General features: G+C 37.6%; 1 protein-coding gene across 1 annotated transcript in view; it reads right to left on the bottom strand.

Annotated features, from left to right (window-relative positions):
• Positions 1 to 421: 421 nt before the first annotated feature.
• STOX2 (storkhead box 2) overlaps positions 422 to 20923 on the bottom strand; it is a gene marked incomplete at both ends in the record, with an annotated part of 91525 nt that continues 71023 nt past the window's right edge. Inside the window, 2 exons of the mRNA XM_083367447.1 lie at positions 422 to 617; positions 12767 to 15038. Coding sequence (XP_083223573.1) covers positions 422 to 617; positions 12767 to 15038 — 2468 coding nt within the window. The remainder of the gene's footprint in view (positions 618 to 12766; positions 15039 to 20923) is intronic.

Here is a 20923-nt window from a genome sequence, read left to right as displayed (position 1 = left end):
AAGGCTCAGTTTATAAAGGAAAAAAAATCACATCTATGGTAAACATTTTAATCAGTGGTGGGGGCATCACATATCTGTGGCATTTTTAAATGAAGTTGGCAACTGCATGACATTGAAAATGCAGATTACACTTACAGTGTCTAGACTTTCATATATGTGCTCAGTTACAATAAGTGAAGCAAAAGTGTACATATTGTCCCTATTCTGTTGCTATAGAGCTGCAAAATGTGAAAAGCAATGCCTTGAAATAAAGATTTCTTTGTTGCCCCTAGCCTATCTAGCAGCACAGTTCAAGTTGACACAAAAACTATGCAGTTAAAATGCCTGGTTTATTTTTTCCCTCCAAACACGTAAACATCAATCTCAGTGTCGTAAACTTTGATGTATACGATGAGACAGAAGATGTGAGGCAGAAGCACTATCAAACACTTGTAACAGAGGCTTGCAAGCAATTAGCGGGTTTCTGCAGTTTTTCAGTTTCACTTGTTGGAGGGTCAGCAGTTGCTCGGAAGCTGAACACTGGACCTACACCACCATGTGCAGGACTGAGAGCTGGATTTTGGCGTCTGTTGCTTTCAACAATGCTTGACGTATTGGAAGCTAAGCTCTCACGGGTACTAAAGAAAGAAAAAAAATAATTATCAATGTAACCTATGTACATATCCATGAGCTGGCCACAAGGGGGAAAAAACAAAGCGCCTTCTGAGTCTGATTATAAATATTCTGTGCATTCTGTAAATTCCACCCAGGTACTAAAACACATATTTTATACTTATTTTTAAGGAAAGCCATGCTTTAGTCTCCCCCATATCTATAAACATAGATGAAAGAAGAGTCTAAAGAATGTTTGCTGTAAAGTCACTACCCAAACAGGGGCATATTTTAGACATATATGAAGCCTTAGCAGTACAAACAGAATTAGAATAAATTCTATACGTTAAAAAACAAATTATTTATTTTACTCCATATTACAGGTGTATTACATACTATAGATATGTGTGTGTATGTGTGCTCATCTTTTTAAATACTGTATACTGAATATTCATACCTCTTTGTAAAACTGACTTTGGGAATTAATCTACAATTATACTTTATAAATATGTAATTTTTTAAAAAAACATGGAGCTAAAGATGCTGGAATTACTGATAACACCCTGAAGTTAAGAATTTTTTTTAAAAAAAATTTAAAATATTTTTAAAAATTGGGCTAATATTAGAGTTGCTGAATTTATCACTTGTCATTCAACTGGGAGAATCAGTGTGCTAATACTGCAGGTGAACTGTGGCATCTTTGCATTTTGGACTGTCCATCCAAGGACACAGTTATCCTCAATAAAGTGTATCCCTGCATGATTGAACAAAAATAGATGAATTAGAGTTTTATTACAAGTTTTTATGCAGCATAGAGAACCCTATAGACTTCAAAATAATTTAATTTCTAATGTTAACTCTAGTTTTATCTATCAACCATGTCCAAGGGTTGAATTTATGCTTAGTACATTGATATATTAAAGAGGAATTTAACCAAAAATCCAAACATAATCAGCAATGGAAGGCAAACAGTAATTACATGTACAGCAAATAATACTTGGTAGTTGCTAGGCACAATATAATATGGATAGGAAAAACAATTGGCCTTTTTGAGACAAAAGACATTGACAGAAGTTGTATGTCATAGTAAATTAGGAATTCTAAGTATTCTGGCTTACGATAGTATACACAAGCCAATATTCTTGTTAACACTGATCAAATAAAAAAGATTGACCCGAATAAACAGAGACACTGGAAACTATTTCTATAAATTGTTCTTCATGATGTTGGTGATTCTGTCTGCCTTCCAAGCCAGAATTAAAAATCATTATTTGTACTTGTTGTTTGAATCTTAGCTTAATTAGAAGAAATACCTTACATATCCCATAAATACAATACTAAGATAAGTAAAGCATGGTACTGCTACCCATCTACTTATCTCTGCTGAGAGGAATGATTGAGCAATGTCCATTACTACTGATTGATTCATGGTAAGACCAAATTATCAGAAATTGTGATTTACTATACTACATAAAGTCAGTAACTTTCTTCTTTCCTTTACCTTCCTTCTAATTCTTCTTTTAATTGGCTTAATATTATGCACACATACATACATATAAAATCAGTACAGGAAACATATTAATTGTTTAGCTTATAGTAGAATATTTCCAGCCAATCAATTGTCCTGTTACAATTAAGACTACTACTAGAGCTAGTATGTCTTTACTAAGATGTCATGCATCAGTGACATATTAAATGCAGGTTGTAGCAGGAATATAATAAAATTACTTATGAACTAATACCAATGAAAAATCAGAATGAACACGTCTGCCATATTTCTCAATATAAACAGATGAGAATTCTAACTATTTAATAGACCTCAGATCATATATTTGTGAGCAGTAACAGATTAATCAGCTCCTATGAATTACTCTTATTATCTTCAGTATCACTTCAGGAATATGGCCATTTGTGAAACATCATGGTGGAAAAAAAGCAAATAAACAGATGAAAAATCACCTGATTTAGTGAGCTGCAGCTCATGAAAATCTATACCTTATATTTGTCAGAAACGTGGCTACCAGATTCCTGATTTTCAGGAATATGGGTAATACTACAAAGAAGCCGGCATAAGAATCAGGAAACATAACTAGATATTTCAAAATAAAAATGATGTATCAATTTAGAATACTGAAAGGAAATCAGATGTTCTCATTTATATATAGATGCTCTAGGTGCTTTTACATTGTCAGTGTAGTAATGTTGGTAACAGAAATAAAATATTGATTCATTCCAAATAAAAATTATGCATAAATGTTGCTTAGACCAGAGGTTCCCAAACTTTGTGGCTTGGTAGCCCAGCTGGGGGAGTAGGGCAACCGAGCTGTGTGAGTGGCGGCCCAGCACACAGAAACATGCAGGTCCACTCACACAAGAGAGAAAAGCAGCCTTTGGGGTGCAGTCTCGGCTCCTTCAGGTTTCTCCACGCCAAAAGCTTTTGTAAATGGATGGAAAGCCTGAAGCAGCGTCAAATCGCTCCCCCGAAGCCTTTCGTTTGTTTGCAAAAGCTTTTGCCGTGGAGAAGAGAAGCCTTTGGGGGTGTGGTCTCATGCTCCTTCAGACTCACTGAGGCTGCTCTGTGCTCCAAAAGCGAATTGGTGAGTCAACGAAGCTGAGCAGGATGCGCTCGTTCCACTCAGCCTCTGCTCTCACCGCTCCACTTTTGGAGCATCGGGAGCAGGCGGCTTGGGTGGGGAGTGGAACCAGGCTGTGTGAGCAGCAGGCTGGTGCGCACGTATATGCAGCTCCATTCACACAAGAAAGAAGCCTTTGGGACACTGCTTGTGTGAGTGGGGCTGTGTGCACGCCAGCCTGCCACTCACACAGCCCGGTTGCGAACAGGGCACAGCCTGGTAGGGGACTCCTGATTTAGACAAATGCAATACTCTTTGCTATTTGTCACATGCTAAGAAATTATTGTAATAATATTATGTTGAAGAAGTTTTAGAAACCTTTATAAAAAAAATCTATGCATCACTGACAGATTTTTCTTCCATCATATTATGATGGGAAGAAAATTTGTTATCATGTCTGTAATCATAAATGCATATGAAACAATAAATGGAATGGTTGAGTATACAGTAACTCTATATGAAAGAATTCCAGTACACTGCAAAAGGAATTTAGTCTGTTGTGATAAATATTTTAATTCTGTATGAATTCATGTTGGTGCTGTGGGGGAGGAAAGCTGCACCCTAGGCCTTTGTAGTATGGTGTACCTCAAGGCCTGGGTCTCTCACTACTCCTTTTATATGAAATTGTTGGGTGAGGTCAGTGTCATAAGTTGTGATGTCATCAATATGTTGATAATACCTAGTTATGTTACCATTCCTGGTTGGTTAGGTAAAATCCTAAGCCAGTTCTTGGAGTCTAGGAAGGTTTGGATGGGGAGAACCAGCTCCAATTAAACATCAGCAGGTAGAATGGCTTGAGGGTTTTGGTTTCCCAAGATGATTCTTGATGGGCTTGCACTTCCCTAGATAAAGCCAACTGATCCTGTTCCTGGACAGAGTCACCTTGCTTATTTTCTTCACTTGTGTGAGGGGAGGGGTGTCTTATGATATTATTTGTCATCGTTTTAATCCTACCCTGAATGTTTTAGTTTTTGATAGATGCCCACAGTAGGTAAATTGCAGCAGAGACAGACAGATATTATATGAAAGAGAATTCTTGAATGAGAATTCTTAATTTATTCAATCCCTTACCACTAGCTATGCTGACTATGGATGACAGAAACTGTAGTTTAATAAGAAACAGACGGCCATATATTGCCAACCTCTGTTTAAAAGCAACATGCACAGCTAATTTGCACTTTTGAAATCATACCCTTAATTTTTCAGATCAGAATGAAAAATCAGAGAACTAAGGGAACATAGAGTAGAAAAAAAATACATTTTCTCTGAAGCAATGGAAATAAGGAGATTGAAAGAAATGTAAAATCTATGGGAAGAGGACAAGATTGCTTTCTTACATTTTTGATAGTATCAATAATATGTTCACTGAAGTGATACAAAAAGACCCTTATTGAAATAGCCACATCACATTTTTTCTTTATGCAAAGACAGCATATCTCTGTGCCTATTTTCCTTAGGTCGTATATGAAACTATGTAAGATTTCAAACAGCTGCAATAATATAGTCTGGTCTGGTCTGATACAACTACATGCTTAGTGGCAGACAAACCAACTTGAGAAGTAGTATCATAACTCAAAAACTAACCACAAAACAAAGGGAACAGGAAGGTCTACAAATGCGCTGAGAAACTCAGGTTTCCTGGCACAAGCGTAGAAGCATTAAATGACAAGCAACATTCAGAAAAATAGAAAATCCGAAGCTAACTCCAAGTCTATTAAAATAATGTAATTGTTTCGAATAAACTGTTCCATGTCTTATTCGTGCCTCCTTAAGTAACACCAGCTGCCTGCAATTAGTGCAGGTTCAAGTCCCACCAGGCTCAAGGTTGACTCAGCCTTCCATCCTTCCGAGGTAGGTAAAATGAGGACCCAGATTGTTGGGAGCAATAAGCTGACTTTGTAATAATGCCGCTTGGGGTGTGTGTGAAAGCCCTAATAAGCAGGCATATACATAGAATGCCCCTTCATGGATTACTGCCTTGTCGTGGTGAAGGGGCTTGCGTAATTCAATGAAGCTATGAGCTATGCTGTGCAGGGCCACCCAAGACGGAAAGGTCATAGCAGAGAGTTCTGACAAAACGTGATCCACTGGAGAAGGAAATGGCAACCCACTCCAGTATCTTTGCCATGAAAACCCTATGGACAGTACCAAAAGGCAAAATGATATGACGCTGGAAGATGAGCCCCTCAGGTCGGAAGGCGTCCAATATGCTACTGGGGAAGAGCAGAGGGCTAGTACTAGTAGCGCCAGAAAGAATGAAGCGACTGGGCCAAAGCCGAAAGGATGCTCAGCTGTGGATATGTCTGGTGGTGAAAGGAAAGTCCGATGCTGTAAAGATTTTTTCTCCATAGGAACCTGGAATGTAAGATCCATGAATCAAGGAAAGCTGGACGTGGTCAAACAAGAGATGACAAGGCTAAACATTGACATCTTAGGTATCAGCGAACTAAAATGGACAGGAATGGGTGAATTTAATTCAGATGACCATCAGATATACTACTGCGGGCAAGAATCCCTCAGAAGAAATGGAGTAGCCTTCATAGTCAATAAAAAAATAGGAAAAGCAATACTGGGATACAATCCTCAAATGACAGAATGATCTCAGTTCGAATCCAAGGCAAACCATTCAATATCACAGTAGTCCAAGTCTATGCCCCAACCACTGGTGCTGAAGAGGATGAAATTGACCGGTTCTATGAAGCCCTACAGCACCTTATAGAACTAACACCCAGAAATGATGTTCTTATCATCATGGGGGATTGGAATGCTAAAGTAGGAAGCCAAAAGATAACTGGAATAACAGGCAAGTTTGGCCTTGGAGTACAAAATGAAGCAGGGCACAGGCTGATAGAATTTTGTCAAGAGAATACGATGGTCATAGCAAACACTCTTTTCCAACAACCCAAGAGACGGCTTTACACATGGACATCACCAGACGGTCAACACAGAAATCAGATTGACTATATGCTCTGCAGCCAAAGATGGAGAAGCTCTATACAGTCAGTAAAAACAAGACCAGGAGCTGACTGTGGCTCAGACCATGAGCTTCTTGTTGCAAAGTTTAGGCTTAAATTAAAGAAAGTAGGGAAAAACGCTAGGCCAGTCAGGTATGAATTAAATCATATCCCTGTTGAATATACAGTAGAGGTGACAAATAGATTTAAGGAATTAGATCTGATAGACAGAGTGCCTGAAGAACTATGGACAGAGGTTCGCAACATTGTACAACAGGTAGCAACGGCTTCCGGTGGCGACGCGACGTCGAAAGACAGCCGTTTTCGGGCTGCCCGCTCCGCAGCTGTGTTTTTCCATCGTAAACAGCGTCTATCAGCTGTTTAGATGGATTTGAAGCCCCCTCCTCGGGAGAAGAGGAGGGGGTGAGGCCCCAGGTAGGGGTTGAGCTCTCTGGGGCCGCCTGAGCTGAGAGCTTGGGCGGCTGAAGGATGAGCCCCCCCGAAGCCTGGGTTGCTCCGAGCTGCGCAGCGCCTCTGCTCTGGGATTCTTGGAGCAGAGCCAGGCGTTAGCAACCACCCCTGCCAAAAGGAAATACTTTTGATTATCAAGATGCAGGCAGAGCGGTACAGGAGGTCAAGGTGAAGTGAACTCTTTATTTTTACTCTCTAGCTCAATGGATTTTATAGCTTTAAAGTGAAAGTGCGTAATAAGTGAAAGTGGGGGAAGATGGCGGCTAAAACTTCTAAAGCTCTTCGGAATGTGGGGTCTTCCCTGGTGCAAGAGACCTCACTGCAAGCTTTGCTTCCTCCTGCATCTCCTCCGGTATTGACGCTTAAGGATTTACAAGACGCTCTTGGAAAGCACGCACAACTGATGTCTGATATGATGGATGAAAAGTTGAAAAAGCTGGAGGAGAAATTGGAGGAGAAAATGGAGGAGAAAATGGAGAAATTGGAGAAGAAGATGGAAGAGAAGCTGAGAGCAATGAGGGTGGACATCTTGTCTAAGGTTGTATCCGTAGCTGAATGTGTGCAACAGCTGGATGTAAAAGTGGAGGATCTCAGTCAAAAGAACTCTATATTAGAAGCAAAGGTATTAGAAAATGAAAATATAAGGGATAAAATGGATGAAGAATTGAGCCGTGCTCAGTGTAATCAGATGCAGAATGCTATTAGAATTAGGGGTTTAAAGGAGAATGGTAAAGAAGATTTAAAGCAGCTGATTTCTGAGGCTCTGGAAGGGGTACTGGGCCAGTCAGCATCTGAAATTGAGGGAAATATGGACAAAGTTTTTCGTGTAAATTCATGGATTGCAAGACAGAGGAAGTTACCCAGAGATGTGGTGGTCTATTTTACAAAGAGAGTAATTAGAGATGAAGTCATTCAAGCTGCTTATGATACTAATTTGGTAGTGGCTGAGCAAGAAGTTTTGGTTTTAAAAGAGATTCCTCCGAAGATCCTAAGGAGAAGGAAAGATTTCGCATTTCTAGTACAGGAACTTAAGAAACGTGATATTAAGTTCAGATGGGAGATCCCAGTTGGGTTGGTGACAACGCACGAAGGTAAAAGACATCGTTTGGTTACTGTGGCTCAGGCACGTGATTTTTATAGTAATGTGTTAAAAGCAACCCCCCTATCATTTTTGGAAGCTGCAAAAGGACACGGTGTGGGAAAGTTTCAAGATGTTGCAGACAGACAGACAGAGGACAATGGTGGTGGAGGGGATCAAGCTACAGTCTCATCGGTTGCTGCAGGAGGCCAGAAGATGACGCGTGCCGCCCTAAGAAGAGCGAGACAAGAGCAAGAGCAAGACCAGCGGAAAGTGATGGAATCTTCAAAGTGTGCTTACAATGAAGATGTAGGAGGAGAGCGGTCTAAAGAAGTTTTGGGGGTCATGACAGAGGTGCTCCAAAAGTTTTGGGGCGTTAAGATTGTTGATTAAATTTTTAGATTAGAATGTCAATGGAGTAAAATTATTATAGAGGAGAAAGAAAGTTTTTTTTTCTTTTTTTAATATTTTATATAATTTAAGATTGATGTTATTTGCTTGCTAGAAAAGTATATTAGGGTTACAGACTTAAAGTATGTGTTGAACTAAGAGTGGGTATGTAAGCACCTAATTAATAACAAGTTGTCTTAGAGATTGCTTAAAAAATTTTTTTTTATATATATACTCTTTTTATTTGAACTTTTATTTGAACTTAAGGATGATTTGGAACTGTGAGACATTTGGCGTGATACACGCAAGAACTATTTTAGATTATAGTTTAGTTTGGTTGGAGATTATTAAGATTAACAGAGATAAGCGCTTTTGGTGCGTAATTGAGAATTTGTTTGGAAATTAGAGAAAGGTGGGAGAATGCAAATAGCAGGTGAAAGTTTTTTTTTCTTTTCCCTTTTTTTTTTGAAATTAATATGAATAAGGACTGGGATTAAGAAAATTTATTTTGAGTAAAGATCTTTTTTTGTTTTCCTCTGTTTCTTCTCTACTTTATTTGTAATATTAATATTGTTTGTATTCATTTTACATGAGCTAGAGAGATAGAATTTATACTTTATTGTTGATAATATAGGGGTGTTTATGTTTGTTTTTTGATTTTATGCCCTGTATTTAGCTCTGGGAAGTCGGGGGGGGGGGGAGGAGGGAGTGGGGGAGAGGGATAGGGGTGGGGGAGGGGGGGATTAAAGTCAAAATGTATTGTAAAACTTTTTAAATAAAAAAAAAACAGGTAGCAACCAAAACCATCCCAAAGAAAAAGAAATGCAAGAAAGCAAAATGGCTGTCTGAGGAAGCTTTGCAAATAGCTGAGGAAAGGAGGGAAGCGAAAGGCAAGGGAGAAAAAGAAAGATATGCCCAATTAAATGCAGAATTCCAAAGAATAGCTAGAAGAGATAACAATGCCTTCTTAAATGAACAATGCAAAGAAATAGAAGAAAACAATAGAATAGGGAGGACCAGAGATCTTTTCAAGAAAATTGGAGAGATGAAAGGAACGTTTCATGCAAAAATGGGCATGATAAAGGACCAAAATGGCAGGGACCTAACAGAGGCAGAAGAGATTAAGAAGAGGTGGCAAAATTACACAGAAGAACTATACAAGAATGAGCTTAACGTCCCTGATAATCACAATGAGGTGGTCACTGACCTCGAGCCAGACATCCTAGAATGTGAAGTGAAGTGGGCCCTAGAAAAGCTGAGCAACAACAAAGCTAGTGGAGGTGACAGTATTCCAGCTGAGCTATTCAAAATCTTAAAAGACGATGCAGTAAAAGTGCTACACTCAATTTGCCAGCAAATTTGGAAAACTCAACAGTGGCCACAGGATTGGAAAAGATCAGTTTACATTCCAATTCCAAAGAAAGGCAGTGCCAAAGAATGTTCAAACTATCGCACCATTGCACTCATTTCTCATGCTAGTAAATTTATGCTTAAAATTCTACAAGCTAGACTCCAGCAGTATGTGGATCGAGAACTACCAGAAGTACAGGCAGGATTTCGAAGAGGCAGAGGAACTAGAGATCAAATTGCTAACATACGCTGGATCATGGAGAAAGCTAGAGAGTTCCAGAAAAACATCTACTTCTGCTTCATTGACTATGCTAAAGCCTTTGATTGTGTGGATCATAACAAACTCTGGCAAGTCCTTAAAGAGATGGGCATACCAGACCATCTTATTTGTCTCTTGAGAAATCTATATGCGGGCCAAGAAGCAACAGTGAGAACTGGACACGGAACCACTGATTGGTTCAAAATTGGGAAAGGAATCCGGCAAGGCTGTATACTGTCGCCTTGCCTATTTAACTTATATGCAGAGCACATCATGAGAAAGGCAGGGCTAGATGAATCAAAAGTTGGAATTAAGATTGCCGGAAGAAACATCAACAACCTAAGATATGCAGATGATACCACTCTAATGGCAGAAAGTGAAGAAGAACTAAAGAGCCTCTTGTTGCGGGTGAAGAAGGAGAGTGCAAAACTTGGGTTGAAACTAAACATTAAGAAAACCAAGATCATGGCATCCGGCCCTCTCAATTCCTGGCAAATAGATGGGGAAGAAATGGAGGTAGTGACAGATTTTATTTTCCTGGGCTCCAAGATCACTGCAGATGGGGACTGTAGCCAAGAAATTAAAAGACGCTTGCTCCTTGGGAGGAAAGCCATGGCAAATCTAGACAGCACACTAAAAAGCAGAGACATCACCCTGTCAACAAAAGTGCGTATAGTCAAGGCTATGGTCTTCCCAGTTGCAATGTATGGCAGTGAAAGCTGGACCATAAGAAAGGCTGAGCGCCAAAGAATTGAGGCCTTTGAGCTATGGTGCTGGAGAAGACTCCTGCGAGTCCCTTGGACTGCAAGGCGATCAAACCGGTCAGTCCTAGAGGAGATCAACCCTGACTGCTCTTTAGAAGGCCAGATCCTGAAGCTAAAACTCAAATACTTTGGCCACCTAATGAGAAGGAAGGACTCACTGGAGAAGAGCCTAATGCTGGGAAAGATTGAGGGCAATAGAAGAAGGGGACGACAGAGAATGAGGTGGCTGGATGGAGTCATTGAAGCAGTAGGCGTGAGCTTAGATGGACTCCAGAAGATGGTAGAGGACAGGAAGGCCTGGAGGAACGTTGTCCATAGGGTTGCGATGGGTCGGACACGACTTCGCAACTAACAACAACAATACATAGAATGAAGGCTACTGCTAAGCTTGTAAGCCGCCCTGAGTCTTCGGAGAAGGGCAGGATATAAATGGAATTAAAATAAAATAAATAAAAATTTAAATATGTGTATTTTTTTTTCTTTGAGATTGAGGAAATATGTAGGAAAAATGTAACATCTGGGATATTTGTCCAATCCTTTTCTCACTTGTTTTCTTGCTCTCTAACCTCAGATTCTGGTCCCATTACTGCTAGAGGAGACAATCCTGAACTTCAATGGAATTCTCCTCTATGATTTTTACCTGTTTTATAACTACTCTATATACCATAGATCTAAGTTAGCCAGAGAAAGATGGAAAATTTCTACTTTAAATAATTGTGCTTTTCAGTCAAGTTTAATAAATGTAAATTAACTCTATAAGATATACTAAAATCAATGCTGTTAGAAGATCTAATGTCAATTGAAGTGGTAAATATTGATTGCAACTTCTTTCTGACTTGCCTATTGTCCAGCTATCCACTGCTATTGAAGCTGTAGAGCTAAAGATACTACAAAAAATCAAAATAGCTGAATAGTACAATTGGAGAGATATAGTTTTGACATGGTATTAATATTTTGTAACCTCTAGCTTACTTCTAGAGTAGAGTCTGACCATAACAGCCACAGCCAAATATGTATCTATGTCTGTTTTGTTCTAATTTTATTCCCTTCTGATATAACTGAATTTTGTAATGTTCTAAGAACTGCCCAAAAAATTGTAGGAAAAAAAGGAAGAAAATTATAACCTGCTAATACTTTATGCATATTTCTGCTTTGCACATATTTTTGAAAGTGTCACAAATTCCCAGGAAGAGATGCATAATGTGGATAAATCAGAAACACAAGTAAAAATGTATCACATATCCATAAAAAAAGAAAATATGCAAAGTAGCTTTGTAGAATATGGTATAGCTGCAAAATTTAGTTTTAAGTGCACAGTTTTTATTTTAAAAAATAAATAATTATCATAATATCCTACAAAGTTGGTATTGGAAATTGTGTTGAAATTCTGAAGGCAATATCTGATGAAATTAAATAAATTTGCAAAAGTTGGAATGAAAGGAACTATATTTTGTAGTATTGTTTTCTCTTTTGTTTGTAGTAACAACAGGGACAGAATAAATCTGAAGTAAATAGTTTTATAACTTTCTTCAACCTATTTATCTTTAAATAGAGCTCACACCATGGGACAAATATAGAACATTTGAAATTCTTTAATATTTTTCAATTCATTTTAGCATAAAAAATATTTTAACTCTGAACCTTTAATACCACAAGTGGACAGAGACAGACAAGTACTCAATTTACTGCAAAACAGTAAATAGTATGGCTATAAAAAAAATCTCAAAGTGATGAAGTAGTTGCATTCTCTAGAATACTTGGCCTCAGCAGTAGTCACCAAAAATATCTGTATATGAATATACAGAACCTGCTTCAACACTTCAGAGGGGTGCTTCACTTGTACCAACATGGTTTATATATTAGCTCTATGTTAAGCCTTATCTCAGAGAGATAATAACTTTGGCAATAGGTTTAATCTATAACACACTATATACACACACCTGAAATTTATGATCCTGCAGCCAAAGACAACAGGCATCTTATAACTGAGGTGAAATAAATTTTTCCAATCATGTGGAAGCAGTTAAGCTACCACAATGTAAATGTTATTCTAGAAAAGTCTGATTTATTATATGAAATCATAGTTTAATTATTTAGGTGACCGTTACCAAGCCATTATGATACATTCTAGTCAAATCCAAGACCCTAACTGCCTCAAGCTGTAGGAAAACTCCAACCTAAAACACTATAAATCTGCAATATTTCCATGACTTGTTTATGGTAACGAGAAATTACATTTAAGGCTGCTGAAAATTAATATTAATTTAAAATCTTACCGTGGAGAATTGAATCCACTATCTACTGTGATGCTACTACTGTCCATGCTGTCCAGCCTTGCTGAATGTGTGGCTCTCTGGCTGTTGCTGTTTTCAGTTTCCTTTGGAGCAAGTAGAGTGAGATTCTTTTCAAACTTCCTTTGCAAGTCTCTTTCCTTTTCTCGCTCAAGAAGCCACTGCATAGTGCCCACATCATCCCGATTCTTCTCTTCCTCTGTATTCTTATTAGTCCCTTCCTCAGAATCATCATCATCAGACACATTGTAATAATCAAAAGCTGCTTCTTGGTTTCCAGCTGTTTCTTGCTGCCTCTGGGAAATTGGTATGACTTGTGTGACTGAGGTTACCATAGCTTGTTCAAGTTTATCACATCTGCTTGGCAAAGTTTCAGGAGGTGTCTTTTGATGAGATTTTAAGTGTGGCACATTAGGTTTGTGAAAACTGTTGACAGATAGAGTACTGTGGAGAGGCTTAAAAAGCGTGTCTTTACTAAATATTTCTTTCCTCTTATCAAGGCTACTGGACTCTGTGCTGTGATGTTGAGCTAGTCGACCATTTGTAATTACGTCAGCTGTCTGATTTGCAGCAATTGGCCCACTACTATTACTTGGCCCTTTAGGTGACTCCTCTCTATGGACACCTGGTTCTCTAGCTAAGTGCTGTGACTGTCTTTCTGAGGGAGAGACTTTTTTTGTACTGTCTGCCAAAGTCACTGGATCACTGTCATCTTTGTTCTTTCCTAAAGGTGAAGGAGCTGTGAGTACTGTTTCACTGGAAGTATTACACTGAAAATAATCATCAATGGCTGATTTTGTTGTACAAGAACTGAGTTCATTATAAGGTGGTAAGTTCTCAGTTGGCTTGCTTTGTTCTAACAAGGTACAGGAAGTAGGAGTTTCTGCATTGCCAACAGTCTTTTCAGGTTTAATTACCTCTTTGTAATTTACAGATGACAGAAGAGCCCTTTGATGACTAAGTGATTGTGAAGGCCTTAAGGTACTATCATCTATATATGTTTGACTAGTTGTTTGGTCATCTTGGCTGCAAGCTTCAGCTATGTCTTCAGGGGTGCCTAAAGAAGCAGTACCCAAAGGTCCTTTTGAATTATCCATAGATCGAGATCGTTCCTTGGCTTTATTGGATCTCTCATTTCTTGATCTTCGGTCCTGTGTGTGGCTGTGGCTTCGATGTACCTTAGAATGGGAGCTTCCTCTTGAAGGTTCAGGAAAAGGCATTTCTGTTCTCCTTTTGGCCAATTCACCAGATACATCCCATTCAGGTGTCATAGGAAAATGAGACTCAAGAACATTAGGGCTGCTGTGCATGATAAAGTTGTCCCTTTTGTGTTCTATTATATAGCAGCCTTCCCTTGGGGACCTCATGAGAGGATCATAGAAATCATATTCCCTTTCACCTGGCACATCTAAATGGGAACCCTCTGAAGGATCTCCTTTAGAGACTCGAGTTTTGCTGTGCGACCGAGATTTTCCATGAGATTTTCTATGACTTCTACTTTTTTTGCTTCTCCCGCTATGGTGAGCTGATGATCCAGCCTTGCTTCTTTGAGCTTTTTCTTCTTCAAGCTTCTTCATTAGTGCAGTGTGCCTCATGACATTTTCCACAGTCAGATCAGGATTGATACGCCTAATAATCTCCATTTCTACCTCCCTAGGTATAGTGGTAGGGGTATCTTCATCCCGTAAAGGCCATTCCTCAGGAGGAAATTGGGCAGAAAAATTGGCCAGCTGTTTTGTCTTATCTTTTTTGAAACTCAGTCGAAACAATTTTAGCCCAAACTTTTTAGACTGCTTTTCTCCATCTTTAGGCTTTGAAAGTGTCTCTGTTTTGTAAGAAAAATTTACAGTACTTTTACTTTTTTCAGTGGGTGGCACCTGGCAAAGAGAAGGGGGGCAATAAGAGTCTTTGCAGTCTTTTGTTGATTTCCTCTGTAGAGTTGATGCATGCATGCTATGCATGTCTTCTCTGCAACAATGGCAAGAGTCGCAGTGGTTTTTAGGTAACGTTCGATCTCTGACACAGCCCGAGGTGGAAGGAGTTATAGTTCCTTGCTGTGGAGAGGTACACTGAGACCTGTCAGGTATCCTCTCATCCAGATGGTACCATTTACTGTTAGTTCTTATGAGGGAAGGTGTTATAAAATAAGTCTGCGGGGTCACAATGAAGTAACCATCTGGAGTTGGGTATATTTTTCTTTCTCGTACAAGCATGTTTAAGGTATGACGAAGGATTTCAGGACTTGGAGTTGGAACACCTAAAAAAAAAATAATGTGAAAAATGAGATGCATTTTATTAGAGACAGTTCTGAATACTCTTTTGAAGCCCTTCCTTCAAATAATCCATGATCTTCCCAAGATAAAAAAAGTCAAAAAACGAAAACACCCTGGCAAAGCATCTTGCTATGGGTTTGCTTTCAACTTATTGTTTGTGCTTAAAATTTTTAAACAGAAAAACCATTAGTCAGGTTTTTAAAAGTATAGATAAAATATTGATAAAATTCAAATTTATATCCAAATGTTTAACTATAATCTGTGTTCTTCTACTTGAGAGAATTCTGATAAATATTATTTTAATTAAGTCTTTCTTAAAACACAAAAGCAAGAAATCAAAAGACATCATTCTGCTGTTTTAAATAAACATCAGAAAATTAACAAGGGCTTTAAAAAAATCCCCAATATAATCTCTAAAGGTAAAGGTAAAGGTTCCCCCGCACATGTGTGCTAGTCATTTCTGACTCTAGAGGCCGGTGCTCATCTCCCTTTCAAAGCTGAAGAGCCAGCGTTTGTCCGAGGACGTCTCCGTGGTCATGTGGCCGGCATGATTAGACACCAAAGGCGCACGGAACGCTGTTACCTTCCCACCGTAGTGGTCCCTATTTTTCTACTTGCATTTTTTACGTGCTTTCGAACTGCTAGGTTGGCAGAAGCTGGGACGAGTAACAGGCGCTCACTCTGCTACACGGCACTCGGGATTCGACCCGCCAAACTGCCGACCTTCTGATCGACAAGCTCAGCGTCCTAACCCACTGAGCCACCGCGTCCCTATATATAATCTCTAGTGAATCTTAAATTATATATATGATCCATAAAAGTGAAATACACCTGTAATTCAACAAATTACTTTGATATGACGATATCAAAGCAAAGCAAAATATCTTTGGAACTTTTTCCTTGATATCTCTGTGACCATTGCTGCTTTGATTTTTTTTTTTAGACATTTGCAACTATAATAAAAAGTGCTATTCAAACTGAACTTTTGGATATTCCAGATTAAGCAATTTAGCATATTATATATTTCCTAATAGTTATAAAATACAATATAACAATTCTAGCATGTAGGTGAATTTCTGGAAGTTTGTCATATAAATTGAATATAATACAAACAATTTCTTAGCTGTGCTTCACTGGCTTTTCTGGGGCATGTTACAGCCATTATGTATAATACAGACTTTCAGATCACTATCTTATGACTGAAAGGAAAAAAAAACAGACTAACAGAGGGCTCTTTTATATGTAAAGACATTTTAGATTTAACACCAACTATTGCCAAGATACAACTGCTAAAAAGAAATCCAGTTATTAGAAAAATCACTATTCATGTTAAAATCAGTCAAAGAAGCCATCTATCTCAAATTGAACAGCTCTCTCTCAACAGACGGGGGAGTGATATGACATCATCTATCTCCAGTCTACAACACAGTCCTTTCAAGAGTTCCAAGAAGGCTCCACACCCATTTGCACTACTCAAGCGACCCTGACAACACAGATAAGCCTCCAGGGGCTTCAACGACTTGCTAAAAGAATTTAAATGACCAGCTGTCTGCAAGGAGTATAAATGCTGCCATTTCCCACCATCCAGTCAGAGCTGAAGAAGCTTCTTGGATGAGAAGCGAAACGTGTTCAAAGAAAAACAAGGAAGTTCAGTTGCCTCATGAGAAAAGCACCTTTGGGATAACCATGACCTGGATGACTGAGAATCTCCATAGACATTTCCCTCTCAATCATTAACTGAACTATTTACGTTGACATAAATTAGCATCATGAAAGAAGAAAGAAAATACTTATTTCATTTACAGAGATACTGGATGTATTCATTTACCTGGCCAATGGTTTCCTTTTTTAAAATATGTTTTATTAACTTTTAACATATACCTTAATATTTGGTAAACACTGTGTTGTCTGGATTAGTGTTTAAAAAACAATAACAATTAATTTCTATAATTCTATAGTCCGTATAATAACTTGATTTCCTCTTCTTCCAATAATATTTTCTTTTGCCAAACTTAAATACAGTTCTTATTTAAATAAATGACAATTAAATATAAACATTTTTCTCATGTTTCTTCAAATAATAACTACATCAATATAAAGCTTCTTTTCATTATCTTGATTGCCTCATCATAAATCCTGTTTACATTATTTAAATTTGTTTTCCCCACAATATTCAAAACATTACTAGTTAAGATTTTCTCAAAATTAGTTACACTTAAGTATTTAAGTCTTTTTTCTCACACAAGCCATCATTTTTACATTCCTCATATCTTAAAGAAAAATAACAGAAAAAAAGAAAGACAAAACAGAGAAAACATTTCTTTTATGTAAACCATCCCAACATTTTTGTATTTCTGTCAAAAAACCAAACACAAAAGAAAAAAGAAAGAAGGCATACTATATTACTTGAGGGGTTCATCCCTCTTAAACTAATCTTTTATATTCAAAATCTTTCTATTTCTTTAACCACATTCAAACAAATGTTTAATTTTTAAATACTCCCTCTGGTAATTCCCATCATCTAATTTCTTAATTCTCACTTTAGCCTTTTTTGTTTTACCCAACATCTTCCCTGTTCAATATACTTCAATGAATCAAAGAATCTTCCCATAAACTTTTAAATGTTGTTGCAGGTACAAAAGGCAAAACAAGTAAGATGTTTTTATAGGAAAGTTTCACCCCTTCATATTCTCTGAAAAACTTTTCCTTTTTTGATTTCTTGATTTTATTTATTATTTGTTGTCTCTCAAGTTCTCATAATTCTTCTGGTAAAATCCATTTTGCCAAATCTTTTTTCTTGTCCTCAAACTTATTTTGTAATCTTAAAGTGCAGTTTGTCTTTTCCATGTCCAGAGTTTCCTGTAAATTTTTTCCCATCTGGGTTAAGTCATACTTCCTTCTATTGTTAGATTTCATCTTGAAATCTCTCTCTGCTGTCTCATATTCAGTTGTTTGTTTTTTCTGCTCACTCTCTATTTTCATTTTCTGAGAATTTTTATGTTGTAAAGTTAAATTGGAGATATGTTCATTTATGTTTTCAAGGTTATGTTTAATTTCCTCATGGTTTGAGATTATTGTTGTTTGGATTAGTTGCAACATAGCATAGATCTCCTTCTGGAAAGTATTTTTTCTTGGTATATTCTTTCTGCAGATCTCTGGTTTTCCACGATAGCCAAAAATCAGAGTTTTCCTTTCTCTGCAGACAGCTTTAGAGTCACAGTTGAGTTAGTATTTGTAATCCAGAAAGGTCAATTCTTTTTTTTTTTAGAGTTTATAATTCTCACTTTGTAGAAAGCCCAAGATGTTTTCTTTTTTTCTTTTCTTTTTTTGTCAGAACTGTTCTCTGTTATTAAGACATTGTAGGTCATCAGAATCAAATTTATTTTTTCCTGGGCCTCGACCTGGCCAATGGTTTCCACTGACAACTATTTCATGAGTCAAACTTGGAAAAGTGAGAGCTGGAAGCTTATAAGAATAAATCTCATATTGCTTTTAAAAAAATATCTGACACTGAAGGCCAAAAAGGAAAGTTTTCACAGACTATTAGTAGTTTGTGTGAGAGGCCTTGATTAGGATTAGAAAATAAATTTGCATAAAAATCCTCCCCAATTGGGGTTGGAATAGGCAGGGCTTTTTTTTTCCTCACAAAACGCTCAGAACAGAGTTCCGGCACCTTTTTTGGATGAAACCTTATAGGGTAGGCAAGGTGGGTTGTATGACATGTGTGAGTTCTGGCACCTTCTTACAAAAAAGCACTGGGAATAGGAATACTGAATTGGAATTTACATTCTCTCAATAAACCTGATAGAGTACTCCAGAAGAAAATTGAATTTATTCTTTTCACTAGAACTTCAACATTTTACTACATTTTAACTCTATGGAGGCTTTTTTAAAAGGCTATCAGTTTGTGGTTGTCATGCATGATTTTTAGCATTTCAGTGTGGTTTTTTTGTGGTGGGGTGTCCCAGGGCCTTGTACATTGCTGCCCTCAATAACTTTCTGCTATGTAAACAGTCAGAACAGTCCAACCATTTTGAACTTATTTGCTGATGATTTCAGGTGGAGCAGGGGCACAACATAGGTCAGGGAAGCTGCATGGGTGATAGAGTGCACAGGGGTCCCTTCCTTCCTCCCTCCCTTCCCTTTCTCTTCTCTTCCTTTCCCTTTCAAGCAGGCAGTTAAGTGGCTGCTACTGGTGGATGAGGGAGCAAGGGAAGTTTGCAAGGTTAGTTGGGAACCTGTGAAGGAATATTGAAAATGAAGATCACGTAGCAGCAGTATGGTAACCACCAGTAGCATTAAAACAGTCACAACTTTCCCAAGTGTTATTCTATCAGGAGTCATGAATCTTGGATTTTGAACACATTCTGTAAGTTAGCCCATTTGAGGTATTTTGGTGTAAAAATTCTTGCCCTATGATGTATTGTTTTGCCAAGTTAAGCATCACAACAACAAGAGATTTAGTAGCATATACTGTAGATGAACTGTGAAGGCAGATATTGAATATAATTTTCTAAGAAGATTAAAGCTGTAAATTGTTTCATGTAGATATACAATACTTGCAGCTTAATGTGTTCATTAATGCATTCTTGAAATGCATTTTTATCAAAAAGACATTATAATTGTATTAGGCACAATCGAACATCTCTTTATCTTCCTTGTATCCACAGCAGAATCAATTTTACTTTGAATACGTTTTAAAATGTGATGTGGTATGATATGACATGATCAGTTTTGGAACCAAGTTGGGCAGAGATGCATTGTTTTGATAAGTCAGTATCTCTTACCTCCTATTTCATCAAAGTTCTGTTATGAATTAATAGGGAACCTCCACTCAGTATCCGTAGATGGTAAAGATTTATTTTGGGTTTAAAAAAAAAGAAGAAAGAAAGAAAGAAAGAGAAAGAGAGAGGGGGGGGAGGGAGATAGAGAGATTGATTCTGGGTAAGATGCTTAGTCCTCTCCTCAAAATTAACATCATAGTTTGAAGTTCCTTCATAATGGGATTCAGATGTTTCTATACCATTAATCTGAGCATGCAGATGCTCTATGGTTAGCCATATAATCCTAGACCGTCCAATAATACGTAGGCATGAAACAACATATTTCAAATACACATAATTTTCTAGTATCATTTTCTTCTAAGATGTATTTTTGAGATTCAATAAACAAAACATTTGCTTAATATATTTGATTTAAAATGCATAATACTTGCAATGTGATGCCATAAATAATTAGCATATTTTCTTCTATATATAGCTGTGGTCAGATTCTCCCCCCCCACCATTGCTTAGCAAACTATGCACACCACAATTTCAATCTGATTTCATATGCTATTAAGGTAGGCATCACACAATCTATACATGTGCATTTCAGAACCCAGACAAAACAGTACATTGATCAGAGCATTTAAAAATGTTTACCCCCAAATTAGAATGCACTTAAAATTATGCATGCTGTCAGACTACATCTGACTTTAAAAACTGTTTTCCAATTGCTAGTATTTTTTCAACTCCTACTTTAAAACTTGAAGGATCTATTTCAAATATATTTGAATACAAAGGTGTTGTGGTGGCATTGTGGTGAGAATGCAGTATTGCAGGCTAACTGCCCATAGCCTAACAGGCTCAAGGTTGACTCAGTCTTCCATCCTTCCAAGGTCGGTAAATTGAGGACCCAGACTGTTGGGGGCAATATGCTGACATTTGTAAACTGCTCAGAAATGCTGTAAGGAATTACAGAATGGTATAGAAGTCTAAGTGCTATTGCTATATTTGCAATATATGCCCTCCATGCATCACGATGAAGACTTAATTGAAAAAAAATGAATTATTTGGACTTATAATAATTTTCTTAAATTTATATAAAA

This window comes from Vipera ursinii (genome assembly GCF_947247035.1).
Source record: "Vipera ursinii genome assembly, chromosome: 7".
In the NCBI taxonomy this organism is placed as follows: Eukaryota; Metazoa; Chordata; class Lepidosauria; order Squamata; family Viperidae; genus Vipera; species Vipera ursinii.
The sequence above is the reverse complement of the archived record's forward strand: the minus strand, read 5'-3'. Positions and strand labels throughout refer to the sequence as shown.